Source organism: Euleptes europaea, chromosome 1 (assembly GCF_029931775.1).
Source record: "Euleptes europaea isolate rEulEur1 chromosome 1, rEulEur1.hap1, whole genome shotgun sequence".
In the NCBI taxonomy this organism is placed as follows: domain Eukaryota; kingdom Metazoa; phylum Chordata; class Lepidosauria; order Squamata; family Sphaerodactylidae; genus Euleptes; species Euleptes europaea.
The window spans coordinates 164176577-164196089 of record NC_079312.1 but is presented as its reverse complement, the minus strand read 5'-3'; the positions used below and the strand labels follow the sequence as shown (position 1 = coordinate 164196089).

At 47.7% G+C, this 19513-nt stretch overlaps 1 protein-coding gene across 1 annotated transcript in view; it reads left to right on the top strand.

Moving 5' to 3' along the window:
• The window catches only part of CALCOCO1 (calcium binding and coiled-coil domain 1), a 33302-nt gene extending 14057 nt beyond the window's left edge, over positions 1-19245 (top strand). The window contains exons 3-15 of the mRNA XM_056857093.1: positions 94-199; positions 1239-1438; positions 2957-3115; positions 7790-7938; positions 9417-9507; positions 10227-10382; positions 10817-11071; positions 12443-12568; positions 13411-13506; positions 13763-13874; positions 16287-16540; positions 17158-17264; positions 18944-19245. Coding sequence (XP_056713071.1) covers positions 94-199; positions 1239-1438; positions 2957-3115; positions 7790-7938; positions 9417-9507; positions 10227-10382; positions 10817-11071; positions 12443-12568; positions 13411-13506; positions 13763-13874; positions 16287-16540; positions 17158-17264; positions 18944-19145 — 2013 coding nt within the window. The 3' untranslated portion in view covers positions 19146-19245. The remainder of the gene's footprint in view (positions 1-93; positions 200-1238; positions 1439-2956; positions 3116-7789; positions 7939-9416; positions 9508-10226; positions 10383-10816; positions 11072-12442; positions 12569-13410; positions 13507-13762; positions 13875-16286; positions 16541-17157; positions 17265-18943) is intronic.
• The last annotated feature ends 268 nt before the right edge of the window (positions 19246-19513 follow it).

Here is a 19513-nt window from a genome sequence, read left to right as displayed (position 1 = left end):
GTTTTTTGCCCCCCGCCCCATCATTTGATGCAATTGTTTTAGCAACATGCTTAGGAGGGTCTTCTGGAATTCTTTATTCCCATTCTCTCTCAGGTGGAAGCCTCTTCAGTCCGTGACTACTACACCTTTGTGTGGTGCACTCTGCCAGATGGGGGATCTTCTGCGGGAGCCCTTCTTCACTGCAGCGTCCAGTTCCAAGGTGGGTGCGCCAGGCCAGGCAGTCCCTGGAAATCGGTAAATGGAGACTCCCAAATAATAGGAAAGCTTTCCCCCTCACTAGGTGCCAGGTCTTACCATTGGTGGTATCGGAGAGAAGATATAAGAAGGTCCCTATAGCAGAAAGGCTTTGCCCTTGTGGGTCAGGGGATATAGAAACTTCAGAACATGTCTTGGTCAGTTGTTTGTTCTACCAAGAAGTCTGCACAAAGGTTCTTTCCCCTTTGCTTAACACGTTCTCTGACCAACCAGACAAGTTTCTGGCTAAGAAGCTCCTAACTGATGAAAAATCACAGTTTACGCTCTTAACTGCTAAATTCTGCGCTGCCACTATTAAAATACACGGAACCCTGACAGGATAAGAGTAGCAGAAATACTTTATTACTGAAAATATTAAAGGGGTCACACCAAGTTATATGATGTCTATATAAATTTTATTCATACATGTAATATGTAATTTTTAGGCTTAATTTATTTGTAGTAGTAGTAGCAGTAGTAGCTGTTGTGGTGGTTTTCTTACTATTTGTTGTGGCTGTTGTTTTATCTGCTGGTCAGTGACCTTATTAATAAATTATTATCACTGAATCCCAAATAATATTTGAATGGAGGTTTTCAGAATCAGGTGGAAAGTGGATTCAGGAAATAAAGGGCAAGGCAGATGGAAGAGAGCAGAAATATGGGCTATTCATCTGTGTTCGAGTTGGTTTGAGTGAAATGCCTGGCTAGGCCACTTTTAAAACCTGCACACAAAAGTTATGCACACATCCTACACGCATGTTAGACAAAGGCCATTTTCTTGATGAACTACAAAATATTCCCCTCCGCATGCAGCCTTTCGTTGAGCTGCTGTGATGTCACAGAACATTCACAGCCTTTCTGGCTAGTGAGGGCCGTTCACTTTTTCGTGTAAATGATCTTCCTGATTTTTGAAACTAAATGATGATGGTTGCATTGAACTATTATTGGTCCGTTTTGTTTACCTAAATCATGAAAACTAATAAACGCCTTTGCCTTGTTTGCAGCCAGCTACCTGCCGAAGCCTGGCCCCCAGCAGTACCAGTTCCGCTATGTGGATCGCCATGGCGAAGTGCGTGGCCAAAGCGCCCCGTTCCAGTTCAGCGAGCCACGCCCTATGGATGAGCTTGTCACTCTGGAGGAGGCGAGCGATGATGGCGGGGGCACAGACATGCTGTTGGTGGTCCCCAAGGCCACTGTGCTAGAGGTAACAACTCCAAGATGGGTTCACAGATCATATCTCAAACCACCCATCCTGGCCCAGCCCTGATCTTTCATAGAATCATAGAGTTGGAAGGGATCCCCAGGGTCATCTAGTCCAACCCCCTGCACAATGCAAGAAATTCATAACTGCTTTCCCCCCCCCACACACACACACACACCCAGTGACCCCTACTCCATGTCCAGAAGGTAGCCAAAACAAATCCTCCAGGATCCTTGGCCAATCTGATCTGGAGGGAAATTGCTTCCTGACCCCAAAGTGGCGATCAGCATTACCCTGGGCATATACAAAAGGGCCACAAGAGCCAAACACTGACGCAACCCTTCCTGCCCTCCCTGTCATGATCTGCCTAAGTTCACAGAATCAGCATTGCTGACAGATGACCATCTAGCCTCTGTTTAAAAACCTCCAAGGAAGGAGAGCCCACCACCTCCTGAGGAAGCCTGTTCCACTGAGGAACCACTGTAACTGTCAGGAAGTTCTTCCTAATGTTTAGCCAAAATCACTTTTGGTTGGCTCCTTCTTCTGGCAGTATGGAGCATCTTGACTGGCTAGGTGTATATACTAAAATCCTTGCCTTCTGCCCACCCCAAGGGTAAAAACGTAAGAGGCGCCCTGCTGGATCAGACCAGTGGTCCATCCAGTCCAGCATCTTGCCTCACGCAGCGGCCAACCAGTTGCCCTGGAGGGTCGACAAACGGCATAGATGTTTAGTGGCTCTGGGATTTCCCTTTAGTCACTGCTGCTAGTAACCATTGATGGATCTGCCCTCCCTGAGTATAATGACATAAGAATAGGGTCAACAGCAGGGTTTTCTGCCAGACTCCTAGCATTTCCTCCCTTTCAGTTATCAGCTGCAAAGACCCTGGAATAGAGCTACTGCTTCAGCCCGTGCTCTAGGCATTGCTAACAGCCATGGCCTGCTCCTACCAAGAACATGGTACAGTCCTTCCTGAACCACATCACTTCAGACTGCAGGGTGGGGATTGCATATTTTGCAACATAGAGACAGCGTGGTGTGGTGGTTAGGAGCAGTGGACTCTATCTGGAGAATCGGGTTTGATTTCCCACTCCTACACATGAAGCCAGCAGGGTGACCTTGGGCCAGTCACAGTTCTCTTAGAGCTTTCTCAGCCTCACCTACCTCACACGGTGTCTGTTGTGGGGAGAGGAAGGGAAGGAGATTGTAAGCTGGTTTGATTCTCCTTAAAAAGGTAGAAAAAATCAGCATATAAAAACCAACTCTTCTTCTTCCTATATGTGGAAAGTAACTATGCCTCCTGAACGTACTCTGTGTGTGCAAACGATTTTTCTTTCATGTTTATGTGTGGAAGCATTCAAAGATGAGAGTCCTCCACCCAGCAAGAACTTTTCAGTGTGCTTTTTTTTTTTTTAATCACTTTTCAATCTCATTCTTTTGCCAGCGCGTTAACATGAAGCACAGATCTGTCAAATTTGTTCATGGGCAGGTCTCAGTGCTCTTTGACCCCTCTCCTCTCACAGACGCAGCTGGAGGCGAGCCGGCAGGAGCACGGAGCCCTGTTGAAGGAGTCGCGCCGCCTGAAGGACGAGGTTGAGGAACTGAGAAGCCGCGTGGATGAACTCGAAGCAGTCCTCGGCTCACTGCGTGACGAGCACACCAAGCTGGCCGGACAATACAAGGCAAGGCAGGAAGCTGGGGAGGGGCTCAGAGCTGCCAGCCCAGGTCCCATCCCTTTGAGTGCACAAGGGGGAATTGTAGCCACTTCTGTTGCCTTGGCCCAAGTGCCCACCCTCAGAAAGGGCTTTCTGTTGCCATAGTCCAAGTGCCCACCCTCAGAAAGGGCTTTTTGTTGCCGTGGTCCAAGTGCCCACCCTCAGAAAGGGCTTTCTATTGCCATGGCCCAAGTGCCCACCCTCAGAAAGGGCTTTCTGTTGCTGTGGTCCAAATGCCCACTCTCAGAAAGGGCTTTCTGTTGGTCAAAGAGCCCACCCTCACAAAGGGCTTTCTGTTGCTGTGGTCCAAGTGCCTACCCTCAAAAAGGACTAAGCTGGCTGTATGTGAAGTGACCCAAGCTCTGACCCTCCTTAGCTTCTGAAATCTGATGAGATTAGGCTATACCATGCCTCCTTCCCTCCCAGCTGGCCATGTGGTCGCATCCAAAGGCTGATTGCAGGCACAGGGCCCCTCCCTTCCTTTACCTCCCCCCTCATGCTTTCTAGCATGCCACCCCCTTGTGTGCTCACACCCCTTTCTCCCAGAGGAGATAGTGGAGTATGCCTCTTTTCACGTCCTTTAAGCATCGCCGGGGTTAATTGGAGCACTTTGCTCCCCTGGGCTCTTCTCCTCACACAAAATAGGAGATAAACGACATCTCAGAGACCTTTGAGGTGATCCATTTCCCTTGAGAACATCTTGGGGGAGATGCCCTACCACAGCGATCCCCAGCATTTTCCTGGTGCCCATTGGCTTCTTCCCCAAAGCAGAGATCCAGTTCTGGTTTTCCTCCACCTCATTGGAACATGAAATCTCAAAAACAACTGACTTGCGAGGAGGAGGATGCCTGTATTGCAACTTCCCACCTTTTGTGATTGGCCCCTCTACCCCGTGGTAGCCATTTTATGCTGGGCCCTGCCCACTATGGCAGACATTTTGTGGTGGTGCCTCTTTTCTGTTCTCAGAATTTTAAAAGTGCTCATACAGGTGCAACAAGATTGCCCTGCCATGCCAGCACTCCCTCCTCGGCTGTCAGGTCCTCCTTAACCCTTGTCCAGAGATTGTCATACTTACAAGCGTTGTCTACTTTCTAGACAGCTGTGTATGCAAAGGGCTTCAGAATGGGTCTCCAGTTAACAGTGCTTAGCCTCTCCCTGCTAGGCTGACTGGCGTCCTGCAGTCAAAGTTTGGATTCCTCTTTGGCCCAAGGCATTCTCAACAAAGCGAGGAATTCCTTGTTCTTATATCCCTCATCCAGCCCTTCTTCTAGCCAAAGCCTACAGATGCAATTATTCTGAGTCATCTGGGGCTGCTGTAAGCCAGTTATCCAAATGACTTCTTCACATCCTTATGACCTGAAGGACTGGAGGTAACCACTCCAGACCAGGTCTGGATCCATGTGAACGGTGGCAGATAAAGGGGATACTCGGGAGCAAGAGTGTTTGGTACTGTTCACACATGAATCCCTTGCCCACTTCTTCCTCATGGGAGGATTAAGGCCAATGAAGTCTTGCGTGGATGTCCCAGAGTACTCCTCTGCCTTTTGGAGAGAGAGATGGTCAAGAGAAATTTCCCTTTGCATCATCTTGAACTCCTTTCTCCTCCTCCTCGTTCTTTCATCTTCTTTGGAAGCGATGGAAAAGATCCTTGCTCAGTAACTCCCATCACACATGGTACCCAAGGGGTGGCACCTCACCATCGTAAGAAACCCTTGCCTTTTCTCCCTGGAGGATGACTTATGCACACTTCTTTATAAAGAGAGCTGTAGATTACGATTAGGGCTTTCAACTCATTAAAGAATCTATAGTTCAGGGGTGTCAAGCTCATTTGTTACGAGGGCTGGACATAAATATCTCTTGGCCGGGCCATGCCTCGCCAGCCCAGATCGGGAGTGGGGGGGGGAGGTGGCTGCCTCGGCCGATGAGCCCACAGTGGGCTCGCCAGCTCAGATGGGGTTTTTTTTTTTTTTTTTTGCCTCGGCTGGCTTGCAGTCCAGTTAAGAGTTCTTAAGGGGCTGGATCTGGCCCGTGGGCTGTATATTTGACACCCCTGCTGTAGTTGATTGACAGGCCTATGCTGAATGTTCTCCATGTTTGTTTGTTTTAGATGATGCTAGCTCTATGGCGGTGAGGAGATTTCCCCCCAAAATACTTACAAATATTTATTTTTCTTTAATGGCATCGTTGTTTCCTTTTGCTGTGCGATATTAGAGAGGCAGTGTGGTATAGTGGTTAGAGTGTCACATGAAGCTGCCTTAAACTGAATCAGACCCATGGTCCATCAAAGTCAGTATTGTGAGTAGGCCGTATTGTCTACTCAGACCGGCAGCGGCTCTCCAGAGTCTCAGGCAGAGGTCTTTCACATCACCTGCTTGCCTAGTCCCTTTAACTGGAGATGCCGGGGATTGAACCTGGGACTTTCTGCATGCCAAGCAGAGGCTGTACCACTGGGCCATGGGAGACCTGGGTTCCAGTCTGCCCTTATGCTTGCTGGGTGACCCTGGGCCAGCCACACCCACTCAGCCTACCTCATAGGGTGGTTGTTGTATGGAGGAAGGAGAGGGGGAAACTATGTACACCACTCAGATTTCCTTTAAGGAAGGACAAGATAGGTAGATATGTAATTAAGGTCCCACACCCTACACTCTTGGAGAGTTCACTGATGATGATTACAGGCTGCTACACAGCCAATCGGAATTGATTACATGGTGATGTCACAGCAAGGAAATGAAGGTGATTAAAAGAGGGCAAGTGAAGACAGTTTAGATGAATAAGCAAACATTTTTGCAAAGCCCTTGAAAAGATGAGTTATGTTGCCAAAATCTCAGCATATTCCCCATTTTGAGACACCACAGTTTGCTTAACAAAAGATACCAGTTGTTGTCAGAAACTATGGCCATCTTTAATTTTAAAAAATATTTTCTTTTTCATCCTGTATTACAGTAACACACCAGAACCAGCTGTCTGCATAAAAGCTAACAAGTATGCATTTAACTGTTACAGTTTATCATTACCCGATAAAGTTGATCTCCACTGATTAATCAGCTGCCAACTAATCAACCACTAATTAAAGCTGCAGTTAACTGTCTGCTTTGCTGTATATGCAAACTGTGTATCGCCTTACTCTTTGGGAAACATCCCACACCCGATAGCTTTGACACCAAGAGATATACAGATTAGTTCTTGGAGAGAAGAGTCAGGAGGTAGGCCCAAGAAGATCATTTGTTTTGTTTTCTACCACTCAACCATGAGCTGAAGCTCACACCCTGCGTGGTGTAGTGGTTAAGAACAGTGGTTTGGAGCGGTGGACTCTAATCTGGAGAACCGGGTTTGATTCCCCAATACTTCACATTAGCGACGGACGCTAATCTGGTGAACTGGATATGTTTCCCCACTCCTACACATGAAGCCAGCTGGGTGACCTTGGGCTAGTCACAGCTCTCTTCGAGCTCTCTCAGCCCCACCTACCTCACAGGGCGTCTGTTGTGGGGAGGGGGAGGGAAGGTGATTGTAAGCCTGTTTGATTCTCCCTTAAATGGTAGAGAAAGTCAGCATATGAAAACTAACTCTTCTTTTCCCCAGAACTGTGAAGAAACAGAGATAATCAGATTGGGGGAGGTCTGATCTTAGTAGGTTGTAAAACCCAGTCTCTGCTGTTTTTGCTTTGAGGCAGTGGTTTGATATCATGGTTGCTAAGTACACATATACCCTTCGCTATAGCTAATAGTGCAGCATCCACCCCTTTTTATCATTATGAAAAGCTCAGGCCTCCCTCATACCAGTGGGCATTTCTGCATACTGGAAGGACGTCCAAGATATGCAGAAAAAACATGACTTTGTAAATTAGCCAAAAGGGAGGGGTGTTCTCCAAAAACAGGAGGCACAGAACACGGCTAGCAGTTGAGTTTCAATTAAATGGGAAAGGGGGAAGAGGGGAAATTAGCATTCTTAAACCCCTGAGAGATTATTCTACTCAGTGAGGAGGCATCTTGGAAATTCCCCCCAAAGTCCCCTCCCCTTTATTCTATAGAGGGGACTTTGGGGGGAATTTCCAAGATTCCTCCTCACTGAGTCACTATCTTGTGCGTGTTACAACTGTGTGTGTGTGAAGGCAGTTCGGTGTAGTGGTTAGAGTAGGAACTGTGAGACCTGGATTCACATCACCACTATATGCTATGATGCTCACTGGGTGACCCTGGGCCAGTCATTCTCTCTCAGCCTAACCTACCTCACAGGGTTGTTGTGAAGGGAAATAGGAGGCAAGAACAATCTAGACCACCCTAATCGCCTTGAAGGAAGGGTGGAATGAGAATGTGCTAGATATTCTTTGCTGTGAGGCATTTTGGCCTTGAAACCTGGCCTTGTCACTTCCAAGGCTCTAGAAGAGACATTTTGGTTGCTGTCTTTTTTGTGGTCCTCATTAGCTACTTAGAACTTTGGTGTCGTCCCCAGTAAGTTTTGGGGTCTCGGGCTGCTCTGATGTAATCCAGGCTTGTAGATACTGTTACCTCTCCGTGCTTAGAGTGACTGGATTTTTCTGTCACATACTGCACATTGTTAGCAACGTTAGATGACGGAAGTTTCCCGTTTCCTTGTGTGCTGTGGAGATGATTCATTCTTCTCCATCTCCTCCTCCACTAGGAATTAACGAGCTGTTATGAGGAAGTGTCCAAGCAGAAAGAGGCCCTGAGCCTTCAAGAGACCGAGCGCTCAGCCCGGATCCGAGAACTGGAGGGCGATATCCAGACAATGGCCGAGAAGGTGCTGCAGAGGGAGACGGAACTTGACAGGTGAGCTCCATGGCTGGGAAGAACCCCATGAGAAGCCCTACAGATATACAACTATGTAAGAACTGATAAGTATGGAGCTCTTTCATTACAGGCCATCCTTTTTGTTGATGGTGGGCCAGTTACTAGAAAGAGGCAGGAGCCTTCCAGCCACTTTTTTAATTTTTATTATAAAGGAAAAGGGTAAGGGAAATAGAGAAAAGGGAACATACATAAACGTTGCATATCTCCATGGCCTGCATAAATCAGGACATTTACCCAACACAAAAATATGGTTTATAGAGATGTCAAAATATTATCAATTCTAGCCTTCTAACATCAGTTATCTTACCACAGTGCATTAAACCTTTACATGTTAGTATAAATGCAAAAATATGTCCGTTTCTTATTGAATAACCTACACAAGTCATTTTTTCTACATGGAAATATAATTTTAAAAAGACCATTCTAACCTTCCAGCCTCTAGGCTCGCCTGTCATTAAGCCTTGACATACTGATAATAAAGTTTCCATTTTTCAAAAAACAGCTCGTAATGTTGATCCTTATTTACTAAATTGGACATTTTGGTAGTCTTTGTCAGTAGTTACTGAATCACCAAAGCTCCTTCATCTGAACTGCTATAGCCTGAACCATCCTGAAATTGGTAGAGTACAACATTATGAGAGCCAGTGTGGTGTAGTGGTTAAGAGTGGCAGACTCTAATCTGGAGAACTGGGTTTGTTTCACCACTCCTCCACATGAGCGATGGACTCTAATCTGGAGAACTGGGTTTGATTCCCCACTCCTCCACATGAGCAGTGGATGCTAATCTGGTGAACTGGGTTGGTTTCCCCACTCCTACACATGAAGCCAGCTGCGTGACCTTGGGCTAGTCACAGTTCTCTCCGAACTCTCTGAGCCTCCCCAACCTCACAAGGTGTCTGCTGAGGGGAGAGGAAGGGAAGGAGGTTGTAAGCCACTTTGAGACTCCTTAAAGGGAGAGAAAAGCGGGGGTCTTCTTCTTCTATGGCCCATTTTCAGAAGACCTACTCCTGTGTCTGACCCAGTGTCGCCCAGCTGTGTCATCAAACCCCTAAACAAGCCAATTTACCTACAGCCAGAGTGACACCTCCCATGCTGTTGGGGTGAACTGATCCCCCCCCCCAAAAAAAGGTTATCTTGTCATAAGATACCTACTGGTTTCTCAGCCTCATCAGTCAACATGCCACGTTTTGTCAGGGAAAGTTCTGCCCACAGAAGTTTGTCCATTAAAGGCCCATGTGGTATTTCTTGTGTTGTAGAGAGAAACAAAAACGCTACTGAAGCATCAGCTTGGGTCCCAGCCCAAGAATTCTCTGGTTGCCCATTCTTTTTTAAGAAAGCAGGATGCAGTGAATGAAGGGCTCACCACCAAAGCCAGTTTATACTAGGGCCTCAACTCACTCTGGACAGGAGAGAAGGCAGACCTCTCGACCCATGACACTATTCCATCTTCTCCTCAGGATGAAGGACACAGTCAAGTCTCTTCTGCGGGAGCAGGAGCAGATTCACAGCCAGCTCAAAGAGGAAAATGCCGAGAAGGAGCAGTACCAGGTGAGGACGGGCCGGGAAATAGTTTGAGAAGAAGGCACAGGTGCCAGGACAAAATGGGAGCCAGCAGGGTAGTACAGGGATGTGATGGCTGTCAACTTGGAAGGCTTTAAGAGGGGAGTGGACATGTTCACGGAGGAGAGGACTATCCACGGCTACTAGTCAAAATGGATACTAGTCATGATGCATACCTATTCTCTCCAGGATCAGAGGAGCATGCCTATTATATTAGGTGCTAGAATCATGGAATCATAGGGTTGGAAGGGGCCACAAAGGCCATCTAGTCCAACCCTCTGCTGAATGCAGGATCAGCCTAGAGCATCCCTGACAAGTGTTTCTCCAGCCTCTGCTTAAAGACTGCCAGTGAGAGGGGAGCTCACCACCTCCCTAGGTAGCTGATTCCACTGTCGAACCACTCTTACTGTAAAAAAAAAAATTCCCAATATCCAGCCGGTACCTTTCTTCCCACAATTTAAACCTATTATTGCGAGTCCTGTCCTCTGCTACCAACAGGATCGGCTCTCTGCCCTCCTCTAAGTGACAGCCCTTAAAATACTTAATCAAAATGTGCTGTGGAAGACAGGCAGGACAATGCTGCTGCAGTCATCTTGTTTGTGGGCTTCCTAGAGGCACCCGGTTGGCTACTGTGTGAACAGACTGCTGGACTTGATGGGCCTCGGTCTGATTCAGCAGGGCTTTTCTGATGTTCTTATGTTCCCTAGGTGAAGCTGCAGGCCTCAGAGGAGGAGAGCCGCAACTTGGCTTCCGATCTGCTGGAAGCCAAGACCCGCCATGGCGAGAGGGTCTCACAGACTCTGCTGCTGAAGGAGGACATTAACAAGTTACAGCAGAAGCTGGCTGTTGCGAATCGCCGCACTGTAAGTGCCTGCCAGCACCCTGCGACCATGTCAGAGTGGCCTTGGGGAGGGGAAGGGAAGGTGATTGTAAGCCAGTTTGATTCTTCCTTAAGTGGTAAAGAAAGTTGGCATATAAAAACCAACTCCTCCTCCTTCTTCTTCTTAAAATGGGGGACATTTTATGCCAACCCCGAGCTCTTTGGAGAGAAGCACGTGATAAAAATGTGCTTGATAGACGCAGTAGCGCTGTTGGTGATCCTGGTGGTTCTGGGCTGCCTGCTGTCATGCTGGAAGCTCCCATAATGCTTTGCTCGTGACCTGTCGGTTCCTCTTTTGGGCTCATTCTCTCTCTCTCTCTCTCTCTCTCTCTCTCTCTCTCTTTCTCTCTCTCTCTCTCTTTTTCTCTCTTTCTCTCTCTCTCTCTCTCTTTCTTTCTTTCTTTCTTTCTTTGCCAGGCACAGATGGATGGCTTGTGTGAGCAACTTCGCTCCACACAGGACATCCTGGCAGCCAGCCAGCAGAAGGTGGCGCTGCTGGGGGATGAGCTGGCCAGTGCAGCCTCCATCCGGGACCGGACCATCTCCGATCTGCACAAGAGTCGCCTGGAGGCCGCGGAGATCAACATCAAGCTGGCCGACATGACCCTCAAGTGGAAGGAGGGCAAAGGGCAGTGGTGGAAGGAGAAAGCTACTCTCTTGCAGAACATGGAGGTTTGTGGGCAAGAGAGGAAGAGATGCATTCTGTCTGCCTGACAACTTTTAATGAACCCTCTGTCCCCTATGTCCCTTGTGCAGAGGACTGTGATTTTTGAGAGTAGACTGCCATGAAAGAAGCAAGGGGGGACACTACATGCTCGAGTACAATCATAGAATCATAGAGTTGGAAGGGGCCATACAGGCCATCTAGTCCAAACCCCTGCTTAATGCAGGATCAGCCTAGAGCATCCCTGACAAGTGTTTGTCCAGCCTTTGCTTGAAGACTCTTACTGTAAAAAGATTTTTCCCTAATATCCAGCTGGTACCTCTCCGCCTGCTATTTAAACCCATTATTGCGAGTCCTATCCTCTGCTGCCAACAGGAACAGCAATCGTCCCCACCCTCAACCTCCTCCAGACTAAACATTCCCAGCTCCCTCAGCCTTTCCTCGTAGGGCTTGGTATCCAGGCCCCTGATCATCCTCGTCTCTCTCCTCTGCACCCGCTCAATTCTGTCCACTTCCTTTTTGAAGTGAGGTCTCCAGAACTGCACACAGTACCCCAGGTGCGGCCTGACCAATGCAGTGTACAGCAGAACGCTGACATCTTGTGATTTGGATGTTATACCTCTGTTGATGCACCCCAAGATCTCATTAGCTTTTTTTGTCCCTGTCCTCATACTGAATGTTCATATTTCACTTACGGTCCACCCATACCCCAAGCTACCCCGAGTGATCATGGATTCTGTGTACAACAGTGATATTAACGTATGGGAGGAAATTTTAATCAATTTCACACACTGAAAGAATCCAACCTTCCGAGGGTGGTAAAATGAGTGCCCAGTTTGCTGGGAATGTAGATGACTGGGGGAGGCAATAGCAAACTACCCCGTAAACACAGTCTGCCTAGTAAACGTCGGGATGTGACATCACCCCATGGGTCAGGAATGTCTGGGTGCTTGCACAGGGGACTACCTTTACCTTTTACTCCATCCACCAGCTGAGGCCAGGCTCAGGGCAGCTAAAATCAGCAAACAACACAACAACGTAATAAACATTCTTAAAATTAGAAAAGCGTGACTGTTAAATGGACTGTGTGCATGAGCACAATGAAAAGAACCTGATCCCCTAACAAAACTGCATAAGTATTCATTCAGACTCAAGGCTCCAAAAAAAATCCTGCATCATCCTTTGCCACACTACATACACTGATGGGACTATATAAATAACATCGCCCACTGGACGAAGCATTCAGTTTTAACAAAATGAACAATAACTTGCCACTTTACACACTAACCCCCATTAAAACAACGAATTAAACAAAATGTGTGAAAGCATAGTTTACCCTTAACAGCCACTTAACGGTTGGCCGCTGTGTATGTTGGCAGGTGGAGAAGGACAAGATCCTGAAGCTGAGTGCCGAGGTGCTGCGCCTAGAGAAGAACCTTCAGGAAGAGCGGGCTCAGTGCCAGGTCTTGCGTATGGAGCTGGCACAAGAGCGGGACTCCAGTCTGGTAAACTATAGCCATCGGGAGAGAGCATCCCATTGCCTGGCACTGGGAGGGGGGCACTGGTTGCTTCCCCCCACTGTATTCTGCCAGTGGTAATTGCCTGTGTGTTAAGGAGCCGGGGGGGGAAGGGGTAGGAGGCTCTGCCAGTGATAGCATCTTAGGCCTTCTATGCAGGGACGTTTCCCCGTGGTCACCCCCGCCGACTGCTTCAGGGCTTCCTTTTGATTATGCATTCCTTTCCTGACAGTCAGAGGTCACCTCGCTCTCCCATTGCGTTTTGCCCGCGTTTTCTGGATGCTGTTTTAGTTAAATTGTGGAACTCCCTGCCCCAGGATGTGGTGATGGCTGTCAACTTGGAAGGCTTTAAGAGAGGAGTGGACATGATCATGGAGGAGAGGGCTATCCATGGCTACTAGTCAAAATGGATACTAGTCATGATGCTAGTCATTAGGTGCTGTGGAACACAGGCAGGATGCTGCTGCTGCAGTCGTCTTGTTTGTGGGCTTCCCAAAGGCCCCCGGTTGGCCACTGTGTGAACAGACTGCTGGACTTGATGGGCCTTGGTCTGATCCAGCATGGCCTTTCTTATGTTCTTAAAACGCATAGGGAGAGTGAGGTGACCTCTGACAGGCAGGAAAGTCATGCATAATCAAAAGAAAGCCCCGAAGCAGTTGGTGGGGCTGACCACGGGAAACATCCCTGCATAAAAGGCCCTAGATTCCCTGCTTTAGAATGTGGGAGTTGGATATTCAATTCCATGGCAGACGTTTCCCCTACCCATATTCACACACATGTGTACTCCTCGCTAATATACTTCTAGATGCATCCTCTTCACCTTACTCCAGGTGCAGGTCTCCGAGAGCCGCCGGGAGTTACGTGAGCTTCGAGCCGCACTGCAGGTTGTCCAGAAGGAAAAGGAACATCTTCAGGCTGAAAAGCAGGTTAGTGTGTGGAGATCAAGGGGTCCAGCAGGGATCAGCAGCCAGGAGTTTGGGAAGGGGAAGATGGTGATACCCATGGCCTGAATCAGAGCAGAGAATACTGGCTGGGGAATGCCTGGTGGTGTCAAAGTGGGGGGAGGGTCTTTGCCGCAAAGGTGGGTCAGGCTGTGAGACGGGTCAGATTTTGTTCAGACTCTGTAGTGGGGTATTCCTTCTAGGGCCTGATGCTAACTTCTCACGTGTTCCCTGCCTTCAGGAGCTGCTGACATACATACGGCGCCTTGAAGAGCGTCTGGAGAAGGTAGCCGATGAGAAATGGAGTGAATCTGTTCTTGATGATGACGAGGACGCAGCACCGAATACTCATGGTCAGTCTCCCCAACACCAACTTTGTCAGCCATTGTGCATCAAGCGCCCAGTTATACTTTCTTTAACTATAAAAAATTCAAATATTTAGAAGAAGAGTTGGTTTTTGTAACCTGCTTTTCTCTACCTTCAAGGAGTCTCAAAGCAGTTTACAATCTCCTTTCCCTCTCCACAACAGGCAGCTTGAGAGGTAGATGAGGCTGAGAGTGTTCAGAGAGAACTGTGAGTAGCCCAAGGTCACCCAGCAGGATTCATGTGTAGGAGTGGGGAATCAAACCCGGTTCTCCAGAATCTCTGCTCATGTGAATCAAACCCAGTTCTCCAGATTAGAGTCCGTCACTCATGGGGACAAGTGAGGAATCAAACCTGGTTCTCCAGATTAGAGTCCGTCGCTCATGGGGACAAGTGAGGAATCAAACCTGGTTCTCCAGATTAGAGTCCACCACTCATGTATAGTAGTTGGGAATCAAACCCAATTGTTTAGATTAGACTCCATCGGTCATGGGGACAAGTGAGGAATCAAACCTGGTTCTCCAGATTAGAATCTGCCGCTCATGTGAAGGAGTGGGGAATCAAACCCAGTTCTCCAGATTAGACTCCATCGCTCATGGGGAGAAGTGAGGAATCAAACCAGGTTCTCCAGATTAGAATCTGCCGCTCATGTGAAGGAGTGGGGAATCAAACCCGGTTCTCCACATTAGAGTCCATCGCTCATGGTGAAAAGTGAGGAATCAAACCTGGCCCTCCAGATTAGAGTCCACCGCTCATGTGTAGGAGTGGGGAATCAAACCCAATTCTCCAGATTAGAATCCACCACTCATGTATAGGAGTTGGGAATCAAACCCAATTGTCCAGATTAGACTCCATCGCTCATGGGGACAAGTGAGGAATCAAACATGGTTCTCCAGATTAGAATCTGCCACTCATGTGAAGGAGTGGAGAATCAAACCCGGTTCTCCAGATTACACTCCATCACTCATGGTGAAAAGTGAGGAATCAAACCTGGTCCTCCAGATTAGAATCTGCCGCACATGTGTAGGAGTGGGGAATCAAACCCAATTCTCCAGATTAGACTCCATCGCTCATGGGGAGAAGTGAGGAATCAAACCTGGTTCTCCAGATTAGAGTCCACTGCTCATGGGGAGGAGTGGTGAATCAAACCCAGTTCTCCAGATTAGAGTCTACCGCTCATGTGTGGGAGTGGGGAATCAAACCCAGTTCTCCAGATTAGAATCCATCACTCTTAACCAGTACACCACACTGGCCCTCTTTTCCCACTTTTCTTCCCTAAGGGACCCAAAGTGGTTTACAACAGAAAAAAACACATATACACATACAATTTAAAAAAAATAATAAAAGAAAACAACAATGGCTAACCATTGAAAATATATAATAAAAGTACATCTTAAAACCAGTTAAAAACCATAGCTAAAAATACATTGATAAAGCAAACTACAACAAGTGTACACAAAAGGACCTGCAGGGACAAGAAATTACAGCATCCTTAAGATTCCATCCATTGATAGTGGGTTAAATTGGCAACAAAATAATTTCCATTCAAAACAAAACCTAGAGGAATTAATGCTAGAGGAATTGCCCTGTAGGCAATGAAATAGCATGCACATATCCTTAGTGCCACCTGTCCAAAAAGACCTGCATCCGTACGATGCCTAAACTGACTTGTTTAATAAGCAAACAATTAGATGAATTCCGGCACAAATGGCACCTCTTCTATGATAAATACGGCTGATGCTTAAAAGACGTAAGATCAATTAATTGTTTTTAGAAGATATATAAGAATGAGAAAAGAGTTACTTAGGTGTTGAAAATGACATGCATCACCAGTGTAAATATTAATGTAGGTTTAAATAATGCTAATTACTCGAAAATATTGGATTGGACGTATGAATCAAACGGATTTTTGTAAACTGGAATACTCATATGACTTGAATATTTTCCCCCCTTCCCCTTTCCCAATTTCCCCTTTTTATTTCTGTATCCTAAAAATCCTTAATAGAAAATATAACAAAAAGACCTGCATCCAAAATAATGCACAGTCTATTCAAGTGCAGTCCCTAAAGGATCTTAGTGTTAAATAATCATTTTTTGTTTGTTTGTTTATCATTTGTTGTGTTGGTTGTCGGTTTCTTTCCCTTCTGTTTGGTTTTATACTGCTTGCTCACCTGATCTTGTGCTCTTGTACTTCAGTTCCATACTGGAGTGGCCGTGGCTCAGTGGCAGAGCCTCTGCTTGGAGTGGAGAAAGGTCCCAAGTTCAATTCCCGGCATCTCCAGTTAAAAGGATCAGGCAGTAGGTGATGTGAAAGCTCCGCCTGAGACCCCGGAGAGCCATTGCCAGTCCCAACAGATAACACTGACCGTGACGGACTGATTATATGATTCAGCGTGAGGCAGCTCCATGTGTGTTCATATGTGTGTGCATACTCCTCACAGGCTCCCTGGATTCTCCACTGTCCGACTCCGAGGATGAGTGCCCCGAGGACATGCGCCTGCCTGCCCAGCTCGGCTCCTACAGCCTGTGTGACAACCGAGCAGCCACCACCACGCCACCCTGTGCCCGCGAGCTGGCTCATGCTGTGGTGATCAGCCAGCCTGCACCTATTGCTGGCCAGATCAAACAACCGCCCGAGGACTCCAGTTCTGACTCGGTGAGACCCTAAGAGACAAGAAGTGTTCACTGGAGAGGATCCCTTTACAGCAAAAGAGTGTGTGATTCGGATGAGGGTAGACAGGTAGCATTTCATAAGTGATTCCCTCTAACCTGGAGAACCAGGTTTGATTCCTCACTCCTCCACATGAGCAGCGGACACTAATCTGGTGAACTGGATTTGTTTCCCCACTCCTCCGCATGAGCAATGGACTCTAATCTGGTGAACTGGGTTGGTTTCCCCACTCCTACACATGAAGCCAGCTGGGTGACCTTGGGCTAGTCGCAGTACTCACTGAACTCTCTCAGCCTCTCCTAACAAGGTGTCTGTTGTGGGGAGACCAAGGAAGGAGATTGTACGTTGGTTCTCCTTAAAAGGGAGAGAAAGCCAGCATATAAAAACCAACTCTTCTTCTTCTTCTGTTGATCCTAGTACTTGCTGCTTTTTGCACGCTAAAGGAGAACCTAAATACGTTTGTGTCACTCTGCTGTGGCTCGGCTTAGTAGGTGCGTGCCCCGTGGGTTCCCATAGACAGGAGAAAGGAGGGGCCCGCTTGCTGGGGCTGTTGCAGCCAACGTCAGACCTGTTTTGGACAGCTTCTCCCTTTGCATGTCTAGGAGGCAGAGGATGAAAAGGCCGTCCTGATGGCAGCTGTGCAGAGCGGCGGCGAGGAAGCCAGTCTGCTCCTCCCAGAGCTGGGCAACGGCTTCTACGAAGTGGCCAGGTGAGGAGAGCTGTGTGGCTCCAGACTGCTTCTTTCTTTTTAAAAAACATTACACTTCCCTGTTGCAGAATGGGAGACTAAATGGGTCCTGCAACTGTAGCCAGTGTTGCAATTCTTTAGATGCTGGCAACATCTAAAATGGCCCTGACCTGGATGGCCAAGGGGAGCCCAATCTCAGAAGCAAAGCAGGGTCATTTGTCGCCCCATTGATCGCCAGGGTTGATTCGGCTGATCTAGCCGGCTAGGCAGGTGTCCCCTTCCTCCCTCACTGCTCTGTGTGCGTCCCTCCCGAAGCGGCGCGCTCGGTGGAAGAGGACAACCATCCTGGATAGAAGGAGTGTACCGTTCTTTGGTCAAGGGTTAGTTCTTGGATAGTAGACCGCCCAGGAAGTCCACGGTGGCTAGGGAGAGGCAGGCAATGGCAAAACCACTTCTGGACTTCTCTTGCCTTGAAAACCCTACAGGGTGGCTATAAATCGGCTGTGACTTAACGGCACATTCTTCCCTCTTTCCCTTTCCCTACTAACCCACACTGTAACAATAAAGTGCAGCATCGCAGCGGAAGGGAAAAGAACCCAACAGAATTTATCCTCCTGAGAATCATGTTTGGGAAAAAAACAGAACAAGTGTCTAGGGCGTGTGCTTTCAAAGATGGGATGGAAAGGGGGGGGGCATCCTCTGAAATCTGAAGCCAGAGGGGGTTTCGGAGTTTTTGATTGACTGAAGAAATGAGGGCCCGGTATAGCTCCCTGGCTAGGCTCTTGGCTAGCGAAAACAGACTGATTATGCAAACTAGTAAGGAGAAAAAAGAATAAATTATTCAAAATGAGAGAAATTATACCAATATGCTCCCTCGTACATGTTGAATTGATGGTGCAGATTTCCACTTTTCCCAGAGTAGGATGTGGATTGCGGCCTGTTCCAAATTGTGAATGTTTTAGCACTATGTGTACAATTTAGTGGTCTACAGACAAAGATTTGCCTGTTTATATATACTTTTATTTTAGTTATGTTCTGCCTTTGTTCCTAATGGGAACCCTAAACAGCTTACAATATAGGAAAACAGACCCTGAAACAAACAGGAAATAGGGGGAAGTCTTCTTATCACCAAGTATGTCTTCTGTCTCTCTCCACCACCACCCCCACAAGTTAATCTTCCACCCATCTCTCAGGTGTTGGCAACCCTGTTCTCACTGTTCACACATGACTTTATCCTTTCCCCAGATTTGACAGCCATTGGCTATTCTTCTAAATTTCACACTTTAAAAAAAGGGAAATGAAATTTAATTTTTCTTGACTCTATAAAGAGAAAAGTTGCCACATCTCTCACGCAGTTCACTGATCTACTTGACAGCAGATAATGCTGTATCCGCTTCTCAGAAAGCGTATTTAGCTGTTTTACGCAGGGAGAGATATATGACCTTATCAGCGCCTATTATGTCCTGTGCTTGACTTGGTGGGTCTGTTGGCTTTGGCAGCATGACTAGTTGTCTCGTCGGCATTAGCACTATAGCTTAACTCGGTCTTGGCTTCGACTAAGTATGGGTGTGAGTCACTTCCACCGCTCGGCCTGACCCAGCCAGGAACAGCCTTCCAAAATCCAAGTGCAGGGCCTGGGATTTATGTAGCCTGTTTCCCCCCTCCATTCTCTCTCTCTCTTTTGTTTTCTCCCCATGCAGCGGACTGACAGCACGGCAGATGTCAGAATCAGGGCCCTGCGGGATGGGTGCATCCCCCTTGGACCTGCCCTCGCCTTCGCTTTGGAAGGAGTGCCCCATCTGCCACGAGCGCTTCCCGCCAGAGAGTGACAAGGAAGCCCTGGATACGCATGTTGACGGGCACTTCTTTTTTAACACTCATGACCCCTTCCCTTTTGAGTGACCTCATTTTCTCCTCCTCCCGCTGTGTCCCCTCGGCTTCCCTTCACCCTCTTCAATGGGATCCAGGCTGGATGTCTTCTCTCTTCCACGGAGAGTCTCGTAAGATGGATACTGTGTCCCTTCTAAGTGGCAACGAAAGGTGGGGGGTATCTTCTTCCTGGGACCTTCTCCAAAGCAGTGTAGTCAGCCAGCTTGCGTTGGGAGGCACAAAGTAAGCTGCCACCACCCACAAATACACCAAAATGCACACACAAGTTAAACCAAAATTGGGAAGAGAGCTCAGAATTTAACTCATAGCCTTCCTTTAACCTCTCATACGTGTTTTGGGGGACAAGAGCCCCATGACGCAGAGCAGTAAGCTGCAGTACA